The sequence below is a fragment of the Acanthopagrus latus genome, chromosome 8, assembly GCF_904848185.1.
Source record: "Acanthopagrus latus isolate v.2019 chromosome 8, fAcaLat1.1, whole genome shotgun sequence".
NCBI lineage: Eukaryota > Metazoa > Chordata > Actinopteri > Spariformes > Sparidae > Acanthopagrus > Acanthopagrus latus.
The window spans coordinates 16620034-16642932 of record NC_051046.1 but is presented as its reverse complement, the minus strand read 5'-3'; the positions used below and the strand labels follow the sequence as shown (position 1 = coordinate 16642932).

General features: G+C 40.3%; 2 protein-coding genes across 2 annotated transcripts; both read left to right on the top strand.

Annotated features, from left to right (window-relative positions):
• Positions 1 to 862: 862 nt before the first annotated feature.
• Positions 863 to 5041, top strand: LOC119024599 (interferon-induced transmembrane protein 5-like). The gene is made up of 3 exons (XM_037107534.1): positions 863 to 1005; positions 2030 to 2435; positions 3906 to 5041. Exons 2-3 carry the CDS (start codon positions 2229 to 2231, stop codon positions 4125 to 4127), a joined length of 429 nt encoding a protein of 142 aa, XP_036963429.1. The 5' UTR covers positions 863 to 1005; positions 2030 to 2228; the 3' UTR covers positions 4128 to 5041.
• Positions 5042 to 11770: 6729 nt separating this feature from the next.
• LOC119025144 (uncharacterized oxidoreductase YjmC-like) lies at positions 11771 to 22215 on the top strand. The gene is made up of 11 exons (XM_037108523.1): positions 11771 to 11926; positions 16573 to 16721; positions 16805 to 16993; positions 17346 to 17407; positions 17600 to 17653; positions 17737 to 17835; positions 18683 to 18818; positions 19149 to 19267; positions 19764 to 19859; positions 20007 to 20117; positions 21917 to 22215. Exons 1-11 carry the CDS (start codon positions 11919 to 11921, stop codon positions 21980 to 21982), a joined length of 1089 nt encoding a protein of 362 aa, XP_036964418.1. The 5' UTR covers positions 11771 to 11918; the 3' UTR covers positions 21983 to 22215.
• Positions 22216 to 22899: the final 684 nt, after the last annotated feature.

Here is a 22899-nt window from a genome sequence, read left to right as displayed (position 1 = left end):
GGAAATATAGGTAATTACCATCAACCAAGATTTAGTCTAAATAATACCCAAATGTAATTTCATATAGAGAATGTGTACTGTACATGAGCAAAGACTGATAAACTGAGGCTACAATAAACTTGGCATTATTCTTGATGTTAATTATCTTTTGAACCCCTTTCTTTGGTTTAGAACCGTGTTAATCTTGGTTACAATTGCTATCTAGACTGTGCATTTTAATATTTAATATAACTATTTGTGTAGAGACAGAAATGCAATGCCATTGTGAGTACACATATGACAGTGATTGATAGGAGGGAGCCGTACAATAAGATCTGGGCAAGAGGGAGGAAAAAGAGAGTGTGAAGATGTAGAACTCCACAAACCTGAAAAATCAGAGAAAGAATTTTTTTGGCGGCACTTCTTGGTTGCTGAGATAGATGACCTAAACATTACATTAAATGAGGCGGGCACAAAATGCCATCAGATGATGGACCATCACAGAGGCGACATGTCAGATTGGGCCTCCTACCTTTTGCACTGGATTCTCTACTTAAAGTTTTCCAACAATGCGGCCATGAGGAGAATGTATCATTCATTGTGGCTCACCAACTGCTCTGTGTCATGTCCAACTGTGTTTGTCTCCATAGTCACACTTCTGTAAGTGGCCAGCAGAGGGCATTGTTGTTCTGTATTTAAACATGAGCATTTCCAACTGTAATGTACCAATGCTCATTTTAGACTTCAGTCAATTCAGCAGCTTGTTGATAAAGTGTTTTTATTTCTTTATATATATATATATATATATATATATATATATATATATATATATATATATATATATATATATTTTTTTTTTATGTTAACGTGAACGTCAGTCAGTCCCCACTGTGCTGGCATGAAAATCTGTTAGAACATGAGTAATTCTTTTTGTCCCCTTTCACAAGACACTAAACCCTATTTACTGCCGTGGGGATACTCAGTGGCCACCAACAGCAGACTGCGGTTGCACTTGGAAACTCCAGTGTGAGTAACTGAATGAATCTAAAGCATGTGAAAATATAATGCTGAGCAAATCCTGCCCTGTGGAGAGAAAGCCTTGAGATGTCTTATTGTCTTCAACTTTACCTTCTAGATTAAACATTTTTCATCTTCCAATGCTGGTATCATGTGCTATCTGTGTTTCCTCAGCAATCAACAGTATTGGTTGTTGTCTGAGTTCTACTGTGCAACCCTAAGGTCAGCTAGCTAGCCTTAGCAACTTTAATATTAGCTAGCATTAGCAGTATTAACATTTGCTCGCATTGAGATATTTGCCTGTGCCCAAACTGCCAGCTTCTTTGAGGGGGCAGATGATTCCAACAACAGTGGTGTTGTCCGGCCAATGCGATGGAAAAGGGGAGATGGAACGCCACAGTTAGTGGAAAAAATGCCGGTTATTATCGTTTCCCAGAGCCCAGTGTGTCTGCTACTAACCCTACTGACTGGATCACCAGTCAGCCTGGATTTTTTCTGGGGCGATTTTGTCCCTGGTGTCAAACAAAATAGCATCATGAAACCAAGATTTATAGGAACCAATCTAAACACTGATTTTGTCATTATTCTGAATCCACAACATTGTGCAGTCAACATTTACTTCATAACAATAATTTCAAGAAATAAACTTCAGTTTCAACTAAAACTATGTCCAGACTTGGTGATCTTAGCGAGAACTTTTATTTTAGGTCTTGTAGCTGTGGACATCAAAACCTATGACCTTTTTGCACCCCCTCCCTGAGTAGCCACATCACAAACTCGTCTCTCAAGGCCTCTGGCAGACAGCTCTTTTATGAACTCCTCCTCAATACCTTCAAGGTTTTTGAACAGCACAACCCCGTCTCGACTGTCCACTGCTACCAACTCAACCACCTACCCCAGACCACTACGACCTCTGAAAGCTGAGGCGGTGGGTGCTTTGGTGGAAGAGACTGCACCGTCCCATGCATCTGTTTGCCATCTCTTTCTCATCTCCTCTCTCATACAGCTTTCTGTCTCTCTATCTCTATTTCAGTCTCTTGGGCCGGACCACATAATGACAGACCTGCTGTATATGAAAGGACCTTGCCCATGCGTCCTCTCCCTGTCACCTCCCTCTTCATTGGCCTTTATAAGCCTCTTGCACAGGGTCGGGGGGGGCGGCACTACTTTAAAAGAAGGATTGTAAACGGGCATCTGGAAGGCTAGCTAGTTCTCCTGTCTAAACTTTAACCATGGACAACCATTCATACAACTTCCCCTCGGACTGCACACCGCTCACCAACTGTAAGTCTGCCCGTAAGCCGGCTGGATCCACGGTGGTGAACATGGGCAACACTGGCAAGAATCCTCCCAAGGACTATCTCGTCTGGTCGCTGTGCAACACCTTGTATGTTAACTTCTGCTGCCTGGGATTCATGGCTCTCATCTACTCCATCAAGGTGAGATCACATGCTCTCTCGTGTTTTTTTAGTTTTGACCATTTTCATGAAACACCCAAGAAATAAACTGAGGTGTCAAAAGTAAGAACATTTGTTTATTCAAAGACAGTTTTATGCCTCAGCCAAGATAACCAGGCAATGACTGGACCGTTCTGTTCAGTCAAGCAACACAAGGGCACAGCCATTGTTCTCTGCTATTGAAAAATGTTTTTTTTTGGACACTGGTATATGAACTTTTTTTAAAAGCCTTTCTTAATCGGTTATATTAACAGATGTTTAAAGAGATTATTGTTTTTGAACACACCAAAGGAAGAAACACTGGAGTGTACTTTGTGAGAAGGGGATAGTTGTGAAAGCAACAGTCTGGTGCAACTTAATCTGTAGCAAGAATACCTCTCTGCTGATCCAAATAATGCAGAAATAGGCTAAATGTGGGCCGAGCTGGCAAAGACAATGGACAATGGTTAAAACAGTGGTCATGTTGTGGCATATGCCGCACTGGGAATTGAGGAAATCTACTTTTATAAAAGGACAAGAATGACTTAGTCATTACTTCTCTGCCAAGGTAAATGAGAATTTGGCATTGCTGGATTTAGACTGCCAGACTTGCACAACAGGTAGAGCGATGCAAGGATGAGGAAAATCTTAACTTAACCAAAAATGATGAAATCTATATAATCAAACGGTGTTTGGACATATTATTGCCCGTGGTCAGGTGGCACATGCTTAAGAAAGTCAGTGTGCCCTTTACCACAGGAATGGAGCTGTGGAGAAACAGGAACGTAAATCAAAACAAAAGCTTTTCTTGTTAAAAAGACGACTCAAAGATAAATAAGATGTGCAAAGCAACACCGGAACCAACTGTGTGTCCACCTGAACAAAAGGGTTTCTGAAAAACTGACCACAAAAGGGTGTGCACACTCTTTATTTAGATCTTCTTTTAAAATCTTTCATATGTATGCATAGGGCGCAGCTCTGAATCACAGGCCCAGAATTGGCTCAGTACTCAAATTAGAGACAGTGACTGGCTGCTCGTCTGAGGAGTTAAAAATGGCGTAATTGGCATCCTCCTAATGGGCAAGTACTCATGGGAAATTAGAGAGTGCTGGGGAAAGACTCAGGCTTGTCTGTTCCAAAAAGCAGTTCAAGGATTTCATATCACTCCACCCTTGCAGAAACTTGAATCTGTGCTCTGTGTGGAAAAACTGGGAATAATTAGACAGGCAGCCACGAACGGGTTGTGAACAAAAACACGCATGAACATTATATTACGCCTCTGCTGCCCTTCTCCTCTCACAATTTACAGTATACGTCAGTGTAGACATTAGCCAAGCATTTCATTTCTTCGTGTGCACAAATCAGCTAAAGACAAAATTTTTTATGTATTGAAGCAGTCTTGAAACCACACTGTTGCTTTCTTCAACGGCTGCATGTGCTAAAATGAGAGTGTGTTTGTATGTGTCTCTGTAGGCCAGGGACCAGAAGACTCAGGGAAACCTGCAGATGGCCCAGGAGTGTTCAGACAAGGCCAAGTGGTACAACATCCTGGCAGCCGGCTGGAACCTCCTCATTCCACTTCTGGCCATCGTCCTGCTCGTCCTCCTTCTCATCCACCTCGGCTCATCCCAGGGCTCCTTCGACTTCTTCGGAGAGGATGGCTTCCAAAACTTCATGAAACTGTTCAGCTGGTAGATGGAGTAGAAGGGAGAGAAATTTAAAAAAAAAAGCAGGTTGCAGCAGATAAGGACTGACATAATGGTTCCAAAGAAATTTTGCCAGTCGAAGGTGAGGGATAAAGATAAAAGTCTAATTTTGAATGGAAATCAGGTCCTAAAATCTGCTCAGCACCAAAACAATCCTAATTGACAAGAAAGAAAAGTAAACCTTTGTTTGTGTGTTATACGAGTGTCGTCTTTGGGATGCACTGGTATCAGATATTACGCCATTAAAAGTCTAAAACAAGGAATTCAAATGATATACACACAAAGATAAACGATAGATAAACGCGTGTAACTTTTGGACCAGTGACCTGTAACTAATGATCAAAGCTTATGTTGTTCAGTAAAAGCAAACATGAGTACATGCTATCAGTGCATCCATAATTCTAATGTCAGTATTAGTGGGACTTCCTGCCAGTCTCCCAGACAGGGTCAGTAGAGATGTGAAGTTGATCAAAGACTGAACAGCCTAAAGTAGAAAAGAAGGGAACAAGACAGACTAGGAACTAAATCCAGGTTGAGAGATAGAGCAAGCAGCTACTCTGGGTCATTAGTTATTTATTGTATTTATGTGGGATGGAAATTATAATGACAGCTGAAATATCTCTAGTCAGTATATCAAGAGGAGAAAGAGCAGAGAGAACAGAGGACTGTGGAGCCAAAGTCTGTACATCACGATGATGAGAAGTCACTTGTCAAAGGACAATCAACGTTCACCTCCCATTGTTAGTCACATATTTTTCCTCTTGCAGCTTTACAGCTTTTTTTTAACATTCAGCCATGCATCTATTTTTTTGCCTTATTAAGTATTTTGCTGTGTTTTTTTTTTTTTTTTAATTTTACATCATATTGTTGCTGACAATTTGTGAGTGAGCTAAATAAACTAGATACCTAACTCTGAAGGACAAACAAGCCTTTATTTTCTCCAAATGATTTTTAATTTTTTTAATGTGACGATTTTGATAGGTATTATGCAAAATATGCAAAAAAAGGGGATATGATTAATTTATATCACAATTTTCCTATTCCTTTAAAAGAAACTATTAAAATCCTGATGATGTGACATTTGCCGGGGTATGTATTGAACAAACATGTTTTCTTGCGACTGGATACCAAGATCTGTAGGCCAGGACATCTCTGCAGAGCTACATCGTGACGCTGTTTTGACCTTTATCAAAAAATGTTGTGGCTTCTATAGCAATTTTAATGATATTTGGACTGATTAAGCAGTCCAACTTTTACTTAATTCATCAGAAATCTACCAACAATTTGCATGTCTTTGTCAGATCTCCTCTTAGCTAATGAACACAGGGATGAGAAGATGTTTTGTTGCTGCACGTGCAGATGCACAGATGTTTCATTCTAGGAAGGGTTCTGAGGGAACGGACATGGCATGTTGGAAGCTCAACAACTCATCCCAGCTGTGAGCCTGCTGCTGTACCACCTATATACAGAACATGCCATTTTAGGAGGCTGTGTAAGTGTGTGCCCTCAGTTGTAAGGCAGGGCCGCCCAGGCAGACCACTACAGAGGGGAAAGCAGCAATGTGGAAGCCTGCAGGGGCACGAGACGGCTCATTTCCACTCAATCTGCTCCCAGTCTGGAGAATCATTACAGATTAAAGGGCGCATGCTTCGGGAAAGACATGTCATTTTTATATTAGTCCTTTGCTTGTTGGTTAAAACCCTAGAAAGGTCTTGGTCGCCAGTGTATGGATATTTGTAGGAGTTCTGCTAGACTTCTGCAGCACTGTTGGGTCCTCCCTTTAGGAACATCATCACAGATGTATGTCATGCAAAGTTCAGTTTCCATAAAACTCTGTGTAAAATAATGCACCAGACAAGTGGCAGGTGTTTCCTTTGATGAGACGCTGCATTTGAAAGACTGAATTTGACTGAAATTGGAATCAGTATCCACAGATATAACATGTGATGATTAACATAGCTTTAAAACGGGGCTTCTGAAATGTCAGTAATGTTATACTATTGCTTTGCTTTCAGGGACTTCGGTTGTGTTCCAAATCACTGTCGGAGATCGTAAAATCCAAGTCGAAATTTCCATAGTCTGCCCTCTAATCTCTCCAGGTGCACTATGCTAAAAGAGTTAACAAAAAACTTAGCTGACCGAAACAAAATGGACTCTTTTTCAAATGTACACACAACTGAAGCCTTGACAGTTCACTCTCTTTGAATACATAAACATTTTCTTTTACTGTGCTTTCACACTTGGTAACAAATCTAAATGTTCTGCTCACTAGCCTAATACAAATACATCCTACCCTGTCCCCATGAGTGCTGCCATTGTTGTGTGACATCAGAGCACTGCTCCCACATGAAAATAGGGTAGATGGATTTGCCTCAAGTTAACAGGCAGGAATTCCGGCTTTTTCTAGTGGAAGGTCAGATATTTTCAAGTTCTGGGTTGTCCGGTATGCAATAGTTAAGTTGCCATGTGCAGACCGTGAATAAGTACAGTTTTAGGATTTTAGCTGAATGAGCTTTGTCTGACACAGCTGGTTTAAGACATACAGTATGCAGGGATAAAGACAGGTGGAGAGCAGACATGCAAATCAAGAAAGGATCAGGTCAAGTTTGTACTCGCATGTGGCATTTCAAAATACACCCACTGAGATGTCATTGAGCAATACAGACACTAAATCTAAATGTCCTTGTGAAAAAACCCTCCCAGGCGCCATTTGTCCTCCTGCTGCCTGGTCCTGGTCTTTGAAGACTTGGGTGCTCTGGACCTCCCACCCTCTGGACTCCCATCATATTAGCAGCCTCTCCTTTGCTTGCAACTTTATATAGACTCACCCAAATCACAGCCTCTAGCTTCCAACTTTCTATTTTGCCCCTGTGGTTGGAGAGAAATGCTTACAGATGTCTAAGGCGTGGAGAATTACAGGCTAGCGGCTGGCCTCGCCAGGGGAGGGCGGGCGCAAGCTTCTCGCTGTGCTTTCTGGGAGCTGTTTGGTACAGCAGAGGCCTGGGGAGGCAGGAGGAAGGCGTGAAGGAGGACCACATACACTTGTCCTGTTGTTCAAGTCAGGTTCAACAGTCACTCTAAACCCTCTAACCTCAACTACACCAATCGTGCCTAACATTTACCCTAACCTGAACTTTCTGGTCAAATGCAACATATTCTTCTTCTAACATTTACCTAATGTTGTTTCCTGATGAATTCATCATCTTGTATTGGTGTGTGTCTTCAGTTTTCTACGTCTCACTAACTCACACAATATATCATTCTTGATTCTGATTAGTATCACAGGACTCACTGCTCATAAGAAGTGCTTTTTGGGAAACTAAATCAGCAAAAAGCAAGTTCCTGACTACAACCGACCCTATGATGACCACCTTCTTGCCTCAACCATGAGGGTGGCTGCTCCCATGTAGTTGGCCTTGTTTTTATATACCCATTACAACTTTTCACAGTGTAATTCTCCAAAAAAGCCAAGAAGTCCCTGGAGCAGACCTACTCAACTGGCAGCTGGTTACAAACACATTCTGGCCCCATGGTTATTTTTTAAGTAGGATAATTGGCCCATTTATTATTTATATATATGGCCTAGCACAGAAAAAAGGTTTGTTCATGCAAAAGTTTTAATGGGTTTAAGCGGGGGGAAATTTCAGAGTGAAATGCACAATGTACTTCTAAGACTAAAAAAGGTGCTTTTCCAGGTTTTTGCCACACTTTCGTCTTGTTTGTCACTTTTCTTTCAATGGGGAAAACTAATTGCAGGTCAAAAATAAGAAATAGAACAGTGCATTGTTTTCACACATTTTTAATTTTGGGCTCTACAGGTCAGACAAAGGAAATGCAGATGTCCGGGGCCTTGGCACTTCCATCCTATCGATCAAATCGAGCATTTCGAATAAGGTGGTTGAATAGATCAGCCCTTGAGGTACACATAAAATGATTGCACTCCACTGTTATGTCTTTGACAGAATTTAATTATACTGATAATGGAGAGTTTCCTTGTATGCCTGTTAGCTGAAGTATCTGTATCTTGTGTGCAAAGCTAAATTGCACACAAGATGGCGCAGTGGTGCAGGAGGAAAGCTCCTGGAGTGTTCAAAGTGAAAAGGCTTCATCTTTGGTGGATTATCAGCTATTACAGTTAAACAGAGGACCCAAATGCACAACACCAGGATGGCAGGGAAGTTGTAGAAACATAAAGCAAGCTTAAATAGTGTAAAGCTGAATGCAGGCTACCAAACAGAAGAAAGCGAGCTGAAGCTAAACCAAAGGGAGCAAAATAAAAACTAGAGCAAACTGCTAAGGAATGGGAAAACACAAGCATACTGGTGAATACATGAGAAGCAAACACAGACAGTGTGACCACTGAAGAATGGAAAACACGGACTAAATACACAAGAGGCTAATTAACTAATGAAACACAGGCGCTGTAGAAACTAAACAGGAACAGGAACAGATACAGAACACAACACATAGAGAGTGGGAACCCTCAACACAAAACAAGACATATCTTACCTAAACATCTAAAGGCACAACACTGAAAACATCTCATGGCCATGTACTAGAAAATGTTGCCCTGATGTGGCACTGGAGCAAAAGTCATGAGGTCGCCAAAATTATTGGGAATTATACTCGAGGGAGAAAGCCAAGAGCATCCACCGCAAACTTCATGGCAATTTGGTAACACACAGACGTAATCAAGCAACTATAATGTACATACATTGTACTATGCACACACGCGTACATGCACACACACACACACGCACACACACGCACACACGCACACACGCGCACACGCGCACACACACACACACACACACACACACACACACACACACGCACACACGCACACACACACACACACACACACACACAGGTTCACACATGCTTGTATGCACAGAGGGACACCCCAGACAGATGCACAGACACTCTAATCCTTCCTGAAACATTCATTTGTCGCTAACTTTGAGCCTCTAAGACTCAGTTTGAACAAAATTTGTTCAGATATGTTGATATTTACAAAAGTGGATTATTTGTGAAACCCAATGTATTTATATGTCAGGTAGGTGCTACTGTCAGTATTCATTAGAACAAGTTCACTGCCACATAAATGAAGGCTAATCATCTTCTGGTTCTAGATACATACAGCTCGTGGAGCAGAAACTGTAAACTACAATCTGCATTTTTCGTGTCTGAACTAGTCATGTGACGGCTCTGTGATAATCACCTTGTAACACAAGTTGCCTCTGGGCTCCTCCCTCATTACTGACAGGATCCCAGCTCTTCATGTTTAATAAGAAACAGGTTGTTGAACCAACGAACACATTTTTTTGTCGTTTCATTAGTTGCAAGTTTTCCTCAATGGCCACACAGGAGGTGGCTGCAGCACTAAAATCATCCATACCTTTGGTGAAGTATTAGAAATCAGAAGAGTTTGAGGAGTTTAATAATCTCACTGAAGGGTAGGTGGTATTGTGGTGCAACTGGTTTCCACGCCCTTTGTTCTCAGACGAATGCCCCAGGGACAAGTTAAGTCCAAATTATATTATCAAAGACATACCTACATATTAACAATCTCCAAAAACTGTACCACTGCCATCCTTTTCTTCACTCAGTGGAAAGTTTAGTTTTGCCAGAGCTTTATTTGTTGGGTTAAAGGACACTGAAGTACAGGCTGTTCCATAGCTAGTTAAAGTGTACTGAAACTGCATAGAAAATGGTAAGTCATTATCACCCTGCATCTTGATCAGATGCCACACTTCCAAGTCTAGGGAGGGCCTGACCCCTAGTGGTCTGCTTGACTTTCCCAAGCACTCCTGACTTCATCAAACCAGCCTTTTTAAATGGAAAACAACCATCAAATGAGATGATGATAATAATAATAATAATAATAATAATAATAATAATAATAATAATAATAATAATAATAATAATAATAATAATAATAATAATGTGTCTTAAGTGCCACACTGACTTAACACATTGAGACTTTTTTTCCATTGTTTAGTTCATTCACATGGCACTTCAACAATATTATGATGACAACACACAAAACAAAACAAAACAAAACAAAAAAACAGATGTAAAGGTTGAAAAAAAGCAGCTTATTCCTACCCATATATAAAGAGTGAAAAGTATGTACAGGGAGGGGGTCGTAGATGCGTCAAACAAGGTTAAACGAGGACAGGAGTTTGATTCAGATTGAGACAGCTGTTTGTGTCCATTGAAAAAAAACAGAATTCAATGGTGAGATCTTCTGACTTACTGACGTATTGAAGTATAGCAGTAACCTAATGATTTTAGCCTTTACCACAATGTTTTCCCAAACCTAACTGAGTAGTTTCCTTGCCTCAGTCTCAACAGACTGCAACCTCACAAGAAGGGTCTGATACATCTGTCTCTTTTGGGAACAATGATGTGTGACGATTTAGGAGATGTTGACAATTGACCCATTCAGTCATTTATGTATAAGCTTGTGTTGGAAGAAACGCGGTGCTGCAACATGTTCCGCTCTGTGGAAGATGACCTGCTCCCTCTGTAGATATACGAGGCTCCTTATAAGATATGATTGTATATCCTAAATCCTATACCTTTAAGATATTAAGTCTGTGAACTTCTTACAAACTTGGCCTGCACCCTTTGTACATCTTTAGCCACTTTAACATCAAGTATAAGAAAATAAGTAAAGAAATAAGGTAAAGCAGGTGAAATGATCACTATAATCAACCGAAATGTCATCCATGTCTTCAGTAGGTGTTCAGTTTCAAGTCTGATTCAACCGTCTATCTTGTGTTTTCGCTGCTCTTCCTGCTGTCATTTCGCAAGACAAAACCCACTCAGTTTGCTTGTTGGGGCAAATAAAATTGATAAGAAGTGGCAACTCCCACATTAGTCACTACGAAAGGAATTACTCCAGAACATTTAATCAAAGACAGAGCTGAACCAGTGATTCATTTCTTTCCCTGCTCTTCTTTCCCCGGAAGTGGCTACACCTTAGCCTGAGGCTATGTGTCCCCTTTCGAGACACGCACCACCGCTTTTGGCTTTATAACTACAAGGAGCTTCATCCACAGAGGCAAAAGATACAATCATCTTTTTTCTTACATATTCTGCAGCCAGCAACTCTTGATATATGAAATCCCTCATGAATGTGGTTCAGATGTGAGACAGTCCTGTTGTCCTGTTGTTGTGCAGGATGATGAATTGTCCCACGAGACGTTTTTGCATCGTTTGAGAGGAAGCTGGCTGCAAAATGTTGGCAAATCTTTAGCGTTTTTACTTGAGCATGGTCTAATCAATGCAGTTGCACCACATCCCAAATATGAGAAAAGTATATAACAGGGATATCATACAGATATTCATTAATAAGCTGAGTAAGCTAAAGATGATCTAAAGTAGGGGCCAAATTCCTCTGGGGCCATAACCCGCCAGTACAAGCTGTGCTTTCCAAAGGTGCCATACCTATCATGTTAAACACTGCAGCCACAAAATGGAACGTTTGCACAACGCCTGGAGCACCACAACCTTGTCAAGCCAGGAACAGGCCTGATGGGTGTCGACGAGCCAGCAGAGAAGACTCCCTCCCCCAACAGAAGCCTCTCCTCCAACCCGCCCACAGAGAGACAACAGGCAGGACACCTTGACAACACTGGGCGTTTCCAAACTCTCCTGGGCTTGAAGAGCAATTTGGCTGGGTCTCTGTAGTTCACTGACAGCGGCAGATCACCAGCATCAAAGCCAGGAGTGATAGTAGTGACCCGTAGGAGCACGAAGCAGAGCAGTCACCATGAGCAGGTAGGGATCCGGTGTGGGCTCTGATTAAAACAGGATGGAGGACAGTAGAGTGCATTAGGGTGTGAATGAGCTGCTTGGCAGGCCAGGACGAAAAACTTTTCTAGACGTAGTGGAACGTCAGGACAATTACCATCCTGAGATCCAAACCCTCCTTAAAGACTGTGTAGACTCTTTTTTTTTTTTCTTTTTTCAAGCTTTAGATTTGTCTATACTAAGTTGTGATTGCTTTCCTCTTGTTTACACTCATTGGTCATCAAATTGTGTGTGTGGTGTCTGCCCAAAAGGAAAGTGGAGAAAGTTAGCAACAGCTCCCTCGCTAAGTTTGACCTGCTTGGGAATAATGTGCATGGCTGAGGCTTCTGCTTTGAAGAATCTGATCAGTAACTTTAGCTGATAGACCCTGCTGTGGATAAAGAGGACATTTCTCTTCTCATGTTGACACAGAGTCGTGGCCAAAATGTAAAACATATCTCAGTGATTTCTACAGCACTCATTGTTGTGTGATGGAATGAGAGGAACACAAAATACTGTGTCACAGAAATATACGTGCAACAATTTGAATGACCAGTTTTGATGAGGTAGAAAGTTGTATGAATCAGTTTTCTTTGTAGCGTGTCCTCCTTCCTCTGAGTGATAATGATTGATAGCAGCTGGTGACTTTTTTTTCTGGACACATTTAAATAGGGCTTGTTTGATATACCCTTTAGACTCAGCCACAAATGCAGTAATGGGACAGTCTAGCGAGCTCAGGATTGAGCTGAAAGTGCACATCATTGATTTGAGTATGTCAGGAAAGTCATTTGGAGCCATTTCAAAGAAGTTAAAGGTCCTAAGAAGTATAAACTGCATGGCACAGTCGTGTCACTGCCCCGATCAAAAAGAAAACGCAAACTGTCATCTGCCGCTGAAAGAAAACTGGTCAGGATGATCAAGAGTCAACCAAAAACAACAAAAAAGCAAGTCTGCAATAAATTAGAAGCTGCTGGAAGACAGGTGTCAGTGTCCACAGTCGACCGTGTTTTGCATCGCTATTGGGCTAAGAGGCTGCTGTGCTGTACTCCTACTTCAGGCACAGCACCTCAAAGGACCACTGCAGTTTGCTGCTGACCACATGGACAAATAGATAAAAACTTTCTGGAGGGAAGCTCTGAGGTCAGATGGAACAAATATGTTGTTTTTTGGCTACAATGTCCATCAGTGTTTTTGGAGGCAAGAAGGTGTGGGTTGCCAGTAGATCTAGTGCTCTTAAGAAAGAAAATGGAGTAAGGATTATCTCCAGGAAAACTTAAAATCATCAGCCAGATGATTGAAGTCATTTATTAATTCATGCATGCATTCATTCATTCTTTTTGTTTTTTGTTTTTTTTAAATGTCGGGTCCAAAATGTTTGTTTTTTATTTACATCTCAGAATTCTGACCATTGGTTCCAGCTTCTAAGAAGGTTTGAGAGCCAATAGCATAACGCTGTTGGTGTCTTGTGGTGTCTCTGTTTTGTCAGCTTGGTAGTTGCCTATTTTTATGATTATGAGGATATTATTGTGTACCAAATTTATTTTGGCAAGGATAATCGTGACATGAATTTCATATCGTCCCATGCCTAATCAGACTGTTTTCTTTGTATTTTTCATGCAATCAACCTTTAGGAGGCCATCTTTTGCCTACAGTGTCCTATTATATATCAGCTAATGAAGGGAGGGCCAGCCTCCCCTTTGACCCCTGACCCCAGAATACATAGTCCAGAGAGAATTCAACCAAAGCCAGTTTCTCTTGGGCTGCATTTTTTTGAAGAAGAAGAGGAAGGAGAACTCGCCACTACATTTTAGCTGTGTTTGTGATGACATATGTTAAAGCATTCACTGTATTCAGCACCTAAACAAACCTACTAAGCCTGCCGGTGCATTAAAGTCACACTTCTATCGTGGAGCCCTCGTCAAATTTTTCCCTTGTAATTTCTCTGTCACCTACAGTGCCACACAGTCTTTATGCCCCTCTTGCATAAGACGGATAAGTCTCAGCTGGTACCCACCCCATACCCACAGCTCATAAACTGACTCCATTCTGGAATTCATTAGGGCTTCAATGTGTGTCTTCAATGAGACCCTTGTTTTTTTTTTTGTTTTTGTTTTTTTAAATAACGCACAATTGAAGTTGAGAATTATACATTTTCTACTTTCATTGCAAGGGTTCAATGAGAAGATTTAGACCACACTCACATCTAGGTGGTAAACTCATAGCTGGCGCCGGGAGGCAGTTATCTTAGCTTAGCATAAAAACTTGGAATTGTGGGGAAATATATCTGGATATCTGGATAAGGCTAGCAAACCATCATCTCTAAGGACCAATTCACATTTTATATTCTTCTTGTTTTGATAAATATGAAAACCAATATGATAATTTCTTTGCCAGATTACTGATCCCAACTGAGATTACTGGTCCCAACCAAGAAATGGAAACAGTAAAACAACAAACTTTGTGTTTTACTTTTTGGTTATTGTAGAGAAAAGAACAACACACATACGATGTGTTGGCTAGTGAGCTTTAGAGGTACTGGAAAGTGGCTTTACTAACTTTAGGGCAGAGCAAAGTTGGCTGCTTTCCCCCATTCATAGTCTTTATGCTAAGATTCGCTAACTGGCTGCAAGCTTCAGTGTCATTCATGGTATATACATGAGAGTGGTATTGATCTTCTCTTCTCTGCTTTAAATTCACATCTAACTCTAAAAAAAAGTAAGTACAGTTTCATGCTTAAAGACAAAATCCTTGAAGGTCCTTTATGGCCTCGCTGAGACAGATTTGACTGAAAGAAGCTGTATGTTATTTGGGCACTGATGATGGGAGGAGTTTGGACCTGAGTTGGTGGGTGCACACAGTGTCCTGTTTTAAACCCTTGTTTGTGCCACAATGTTGTTTACGCCGTTTTTTTCTTATGAGTAACAGATGCAGTTCAGATTACACAAGCTGTCCTCACGGCACGCTTGTAGTAAGGATGGAGCTCATTGTTTCGTCTTAAAGGAAATCGGTCGGTCTGCATTAAGTCCAAGAATTCAATTACTTTTCTCTGGTGATCTTACAAGTTGTATAACAGTTGCATACCTCAACGTCAGATACTCTTGATAAAAGCTATGACCACGCGCTCTGACAGCAAGATGGATAGTGGATTCTATAGTTTAGCCAGTTGCTTCAGTTCATGTCTACCATTATAATCAGGGTTAATCATTCAGCAAACACCCAGATCCCAACACTCCGATGTGCCGAAGTTTTATTTTTTTGATGATTTGCATCAGTTATTGTTTTTTTGTTTTCTTCTGCACAGCTGTTTGTAGAGAACACAATGTTATTTTGGAGAGAAAACCGAGAACCATCCAATCACCAGGCGGAGTCAGCTCGCCCACAGCAAGTATCTGGACCCATTTATGGTGCATTCCAGAAATTACGAGTTTTCTAACCCCGCAGTGCAATAAAGTATAATGAAGGAAACAAGGAAGAGAATAGAGAAAGGGAGACCATGGCGAAGGCAGAGATACCTAATGTGTTCAGCGTTAAAGAGTATCAAAACTTGGAGACCTCATCGCGATGCGCGTGTTCTGTACCATCAGTGATAATTAAAGCATTTCATGATTGATCTGTCTTATGTTTGTTATCAAAAGTTATTTCATCAGTCAGTTGAACATTTAATAAACTACATCTGGAAAAAGGAAGTTTGAGGAACACAGTTAACTGGTTAAGGTTGAGGACTTTTTGAAGATATAATGCATAATCATCATGGTACTTCTTTGACTGTTAGCTGGTCGTATTATTTTATCATTGTGATCCGTGCCCAAAAGATCAGTTTTTTAAAAAAAAATCTGCAAATCCTTGTTAGTATCGCTTCATTTTCAGCAGAGCTTTTCTACATACAACAATCTTTACTCTGCTACAGTGCTGATGTGACCATTTGCATCTGTTGCTGATAGAGGGATTTTCTGCACAGCATTCTTCTCTGACCAATAGCAATTTCAGTGCAGATGACTTTAATTGTGACAGAGACTGTGTTTTGAGCACTGTGACAGTTTCACTAGCAGTTGATGTCTTCCAAATTTTATGTTGTTGCAGCTCAACTTGATTTGCTTTACATCAACAGAGAGGCTTCAGAATTTTTTCTCAGTTGCTTTAGCTTTTCTGCTAAACTCTGCTTGCAGTTACAATTCAATGCAATACCTGCAGAGCTTTTACCATCATGACCTATGTCATCTGTATGGTTAAAGGTTTTGCAATCACGGTTGCAAAGATGGACTTTGAATTTGCGAGGGGCTCTCTGTCCTGTCTAAAATGTGTGGCAAAAAAGGGTTAAGCCCTGCAGGACTTTGGCGTCAAACATAATTGGGCAGCACTGCAATTGCTTTTTGGGCCAAAAGTCACGTCTGTTCTGTTCTGTCAATGATTGTGTGGACATGATTGATTTCGTCAGTGAAGTCAAATTTGGTTTGCTAATCAATTTTTGATTAGGTCAGATGAAAGGAACAGATGTCACAACAGACATTAGGTATAACATATTGGCATACTTCATGATCCACTAAAATACACATTCTTCACCTTTTTTGAATGTGTTACTACAATGGTATAATTGAGGATATGGTAATCAGATTACAAACTTTACCCTTCTGCAGATGTCTGATTTCCAAGGCGGAGGTGCAAGGCTTCATCGAGAGGTGTATGATAGCTGTGGGCACCAAGGAGCATCATGCCCGCAGCCTGGCCGAGGTGCTGGTGGAGGGGGACCACAGGGGCCACTACAGCCATGGACTCAACAGGATGGGTCGGTGGAAGACTGGAAATTGGTTACTGTAGCTGCATGCTTGTGAGCGTTTGTGGATTAAAGCATGACTTGTGCTTCTACAGATATGTATGTAAAGGACATCAGGTCGGGGATCTGTGCAAAGGACGGGGAGCCAGTGCTGGAGAAGGAGACTGCAGCCACAGCACTGGTGGATGGGAAGAACCTCCTGGGTCCTGTGGTGGGAAACTTCTGCATGAATCTGGCCATTAAGAAGGCCAAAGAAGTCGGCATCGGCTGGGTGGTGGCACGCGGTTAGTCCTGCTTTCATCAAACCCCCAAAGGAAAACTTGTGATGCAGCTAAACAAGCACGTCAAGACATCTGTCGAAAATCTGATGATTAATATGACGGATAAACAAGTGTTTGCTGAGCTGATGTGTCACGCTAACATGCTCAGGTTGCAGGTCTTTATTTGATTTGACTGAATGTTCGCCATTCGTGAAGGGATTATCTTCTCTATTAAAAGATTAGAAGAGTGCTCATGTAACAGGCAGTTAAGTGTGGGAGGAGAGAACCCAAAACCACTGCAATGCATTTGATTTGGATAAATAGAATATACTCGCTGTTGCCTTTGGTATTCAAATGTTTGATTGTTCTCTCAAAGGTTCCAACCATTACGGTATTGCCGGATACTACGCGCTACAAGCTCTGAAGGAAAACATGATTGTGGGTGAAAGGTTTATCTGTCTGTCAACTAATTTTAAATATTTGCAGCTATTTAAGATTTTTAAATAAATAAATATTTTTGATTATTAAAAGATTTTAAACTAAATGTCCTTCCTTCAGTCTTGGAGGTCAATGTGCTGTTTTCCTTGATGGGTTTTCATTGTATGTCTGATAACAATCTAACTACCACAGGGAATGTCTTTTACCAACACGTCCCCACTGGTGGTTCCAACACGTGGTAAGGAGGTAAATCTATTATTCATCTAACAGAATAAACTGTTAAATAACTTCTGTGTCTGATTCTAATACTGTGTACCTGCTGTTTGTAGTGCACATTGGGCACCAACCCCATCAGTTTGGCAGCACCCGCTAAAGATGGAGACAGCTTTGTTCTGGACATGGCCACGTCAGCAGTTGCACTTGGAAAGGTGAGAGCAAGTTTGTGCTGATAAGCCATCAGGGATGCCTGACATACAGATCATAACTTCCTCAAAGCCAACAAACTTTGCATTAATGGAATTTCAGCCGGGCTGTTTTGTTTTCACGCCATATGTTTGGTGTTGCCATCATTAACACTACGTTGCAGTCTTGCTCTGCTGTACTTGAGAAACTTTGTGACTTCAGATCCAAGGTGTCCAGGTGTATAATGTCAAAGCCTGCTACTCTACCGTTGTCAGTCAGGTAGCATGAGGTAGGAAACCTGCCGCAAAGGCTAAGAATAGGAAGGATTGAAGTGTGGTTTTATCTGCTACCTGAGAGACAGTGAAGGTGTCACAGAGGGGTGATTCTACAGACATAATCCTTCTCCAAAGGGAGGCGTAATGGAAACACTTCCTGAATTCCCTCATTGTGGGATGAATGAAGAGATCTGATATGCTTTGTCTGCTTTGAAAGGTTGTGGCTCCCCCTGTTGGGATCTACTCCTTGTACTAGCTGCAGTCGCTTAGAATTAATCTCACCTGTGTGTGTGTGTGTGTGTGCGCGCGTGTGTGTGTGCGTGTATAGATCATGAAAGTGCAAGAGAACAAGCTGAAGAAGGATGTCTTTCCATTCATTTGTCAAGTCAGGATGCCGTCCTGTTCTCTTTTTTTATCATCTGCTACCTGGAAATGTGCATACGAACTTCCCCCAATTTGAACTGCAAAGCAGGTCATACACAGCAAACAGGACTGCTGATGATGCAGATTCAGTGTGCCTGCAGTGAAAAAGCTACAGTGAATAATTGCAATCCATAATATGATGCTTATTCAAAGTGTCAATGTTTGATGTGCACAGGTGGAGCTCCATGAGAGGCGTGGAGACCCCATCCCTGAGGGCTGGGGCTGTGACGCCCAGGGCAAGCTAACCACCGACCCCAAGAGAGTCCTAAGTGGAGGAGGACTGGTGCCAATTGGTGGCAGTGAAGCCACAGGTGCTTTTTTTTTGTTTTCTTCCTTTCTGTTAGCTTATTATTAAGTATAGTATTGACAGCATACCGCTCTCTGTCTGCGCTGACATCTTAGTCATTTTGTGATAATGCTTTGGGCATGGAGAACAGGAAGTGACAGCAGACCAGAACAGGGAGAGATGATGCATCGCAAAAGAGGGCTCAGTCTTAATTCTCTTAGTTATTGCTTTTGTCATGTTTCACATTTTCTTCCTCTTTAATATTCTTCTGATAAAAAGCATTTGTTATTTTCCTCCGTCCTCTTGACACAACTGACATTTGTTTGTGTTGTGATGTCTGTGTTGTTGCCCTCAGGAGGGTACAAAGGCTACGGTCTGGGAATGATGGTAGAAGTGTTCTGTGGTATCTTGGCTGGTGCCCAATACAGCAATCATGTCCGCACGTGGAAAGTAACAGACAGAGTTGCCAACCTGGTACGTTCCCATTTTTGTTTGTTTTTCTTGGCATGTGTGTTGTGTTCTAGACAGGACGTGCTAATCCTTGTTCTCCCTAAAGTGAGCTGTTGTCACTTTGTCCTCTTGTCTTGCTGTCTGTGAAATGGCACAGGTTGAAAATGACCTACCTGTAACCCAGCTGCTAAAATGTACAATATAAAATAAATCTCTTTTAAGTCAAAAGTTACTGGCACATTTTCTTAAAATATTTTGTACTGCCATATTGATGTATATTAATGTGAATAGGTTGCATTAAAATACTGTGATGATTAGCTGGACAGAAACCAAGTAGGTAACATGTCAGCCAAAGCAAACAATCAGTTTTGACATGTTGAAACAGTTGCTGTTATCTAAAAGACAAGCAGGATCAGTAAGTCCAACGTATGCCGTATTACAGCATGTCATGGCTCCCCTGTACTTTTTTGTATTGGGTCAGTTCTCCACGCTGTCGTCATCACCCATTTTGTGTTTTCAGGGTCAGTGTTTTGTGGCGATCAACCCGGAGAACTTTGCCTCAGGGTTCAACGACAGGATGTCAGATCTGCTGTCCATCCACAGAGGAATGGAACCTGTGAGTAGGGGGCACTGCTACGATGTTAAAAAGATTAATTCATGGGAAAATGTGTAGATGATGATCAATGATTGCAACCCCTTTGTTGTATAATTTTGAAATAGAATAAAATAACGTGGTTTGTTGTTGCTGCTGTCTGTCATACAGGCTGACCCCGACGCTCCTGTTTTGGCTGCTGGAGATCCAGAGAGGACAAACATGAAGAAGTGTGACGAGATGGGCGGGATCCCCTACCACGTCAACGTCGTCAACTACATGGTGAGAGCTGCTGCTGCAACTAAAGAATATTTTATTTATCAACTAATCTGCTTGTTATTTCACAAATAATCGATAAATCATGTCCACGAAAAGTTAAAAATTTGCGGAAAAATGCTCAACACAATTTCCCAGAGCTCTTTATTTTTTATTATTTTATCAAACCAACAGTCCAAAACCCAAAGACTCTTCGTTAACTGGTCCAAATAATGTTGACGGGTTTTATTGACATTTTATTTTACACACTTCTATTGATCAGTTGAGTAGTTCTAAAAAAAAAGTCATGCAGAGCAGATGTGATAGTTTTGTTTCTTCCCTTGTTGAGCTTCTTCTAGTTTGAGCAAGAAATTGAATAAGCGTATTACCCAAATGTCCAAATGTCAGAGTTTAGTGAGACGAGACAAGATTGATACCACTCTGTATCCAAAATATGAATAAAGAGTGGGGAAGGCAGAGAGACAGTCAGCCTGGCTCTGTCAGAGGTTAACAAAATCCTCTTAATAGCACCTACAGTGCATACGGAAAGGATTCACAGCACTTCACTTTTTCCAAATTTTGTTAGGATACAGCTTCATTCCAAAATGGATTCTATACATTTTTTCCCTCAAAATTCTATGCATAGTACCCCATAATGACAACTTAAAAAAAGGTTGTTTGAGATTTTTGCAAATTTATTTAAAAAAAACAACAAAGAAATCACTTGTACATATGTATTCACAACCTTTGAGATCAGTTCAAAATGGAGCTCAGATGCATTCTGTTTCCACTGATCATCCCTGAGATGTTTCTACTGCTTGGAGTACACCTGTGGTAAATTAAGTTGATTGGACATGATTTGGAAAGGCACACACCTGTCTATATAAGGTCCCACAGTTAACAGTGCATGTCAGACCACAAAACAAGCATGAAGTCGAAGGACTTGTCCGTAGACCTCTGAGACAGGATTGTCTCAATGCACAGATCTGGGGAAGGGTAGAGAAAAATTTCTGCTGCTTTAAAGGTCCCCATGAGCACAGTAGCCTCTATCATCTGTAAATGGAAGAAGTTTAGAACCACCAGGACTCTTCCTTGCTGGCTGTCCCTCCAAATTGCATGATGGGGGAGAAGGGCTTTAGTTAGGGAGTAGTGTTCAAGCCATGTCAAAATGTATATACATGTACGTGACTTGGATTGATGATCAGGGTGATCGGAATATTTTTCCTGGTTAGCCAACATGTCCAAGGACCCCTCTCCAAACGGGATTGTCAAACCACACCTCCCAAGATGATTCTCACCGCAAGAGCAAAATCTTGACACAAGAGCAAGAAATTGCATCGAGAGCAAAGACTTAGGTTTTGAGAGAGAAGAAAAACGTTTTGAGTTTTTTTTTCTCAGAATTTGTTAAAACTTTTAAATGTATATTTCTTTATGTTCTATGAAAAAATACTTTCAACTTTTTTTATTCTCAAATATTACATATTGCTATTGGTGTGAATATCAGTGTGATAACTTTTTCTCTCAAACATTTTTTTTTCTCTCAGATCATTTATTTTCTTGCATGTAATAAAGACACAAATCTAACTCCATACACAGTCATTTCCTCAACTTTTAAAAAAAAAAACAGATTTTAGGGGTTACTTCACCTCAACATAACCACAAGTTGTCATTTTTAGGTTTTTACAGATACAAGAGATACCTTTTTTAATTAGTGAGCATTTTTTTCCTATATATTTTTTTTTTCTATTTTCCTATGTCCAACTTTTGTTTTATGGATAAAGCATTTGAGACTGAGTTAACCTTGCATCCTTGTTTTATATCTGCAGAATGAATGTGCTAAGGGCGTCGGTGTCAGCCGGCTGCTGCCATGTGACAAACTCATCTCGGATTAGTCGGTTCAGTCAAGATTCTCAGCATTGGAAACCTGGCACTTCTGCTTACCTCAGAATTCACATTGACAAACTTAGCAATGCAGTTGTTTACACATTATACCTGTTGACAATCATATTATGTTCATTTTAAAGATTTTAGAATCCTTTTAAACTTGTATTTTATCTTGCATGAGGTTTGCCACATACAAAAGAATATAATCAAATATTTGAATATTTCAATATATATATAATAATAAATAAATAAATAAATAAATATATATATATATAATATATATATATAAATATATATATATATATATATATATATATATATATATATATATATATATATATATATATATATATATATATATATATATATATATATATATATATATATATATATATATATATATATATATATATATATATATATATATATATATATATATATATATATATATATATATATATATATATATATATATATATATATAAACTCAAGCATGTCTTGTAGATGCTGTATCTGTGACAGCTAAATACGCACAATTGTTGTCTAAGGATGATGACAGCCATCAGCGCAATGGCTTATACCTGGGTGTGAATGAGTCAACAAAGTGTGAGTGGTGCTGTTGAAAGATGAGCAAAAGTTATTGTAGTTGTCACTGACTTAACAGTTCAGGTCATTCTTTTAGTGAGACATTATACTTTGTCCAGATATACCGTAGTGAAAATTTGTAATTGCACAGTAATTGCCACAAAAAATGAGGCCCAAAAAAATTCTTTTTTTTTTTTTTCTTTGATGCAGGGAAGTGCTTTTAATTCAATTTATTTTTGTACACCACTGTTTTGTGCCTTATTCAATAAAAGCAATACAACCCAAAACATGTTTATATATTTTTTTCAGTACTTAATTGTATCCCACATGGTCTGATATT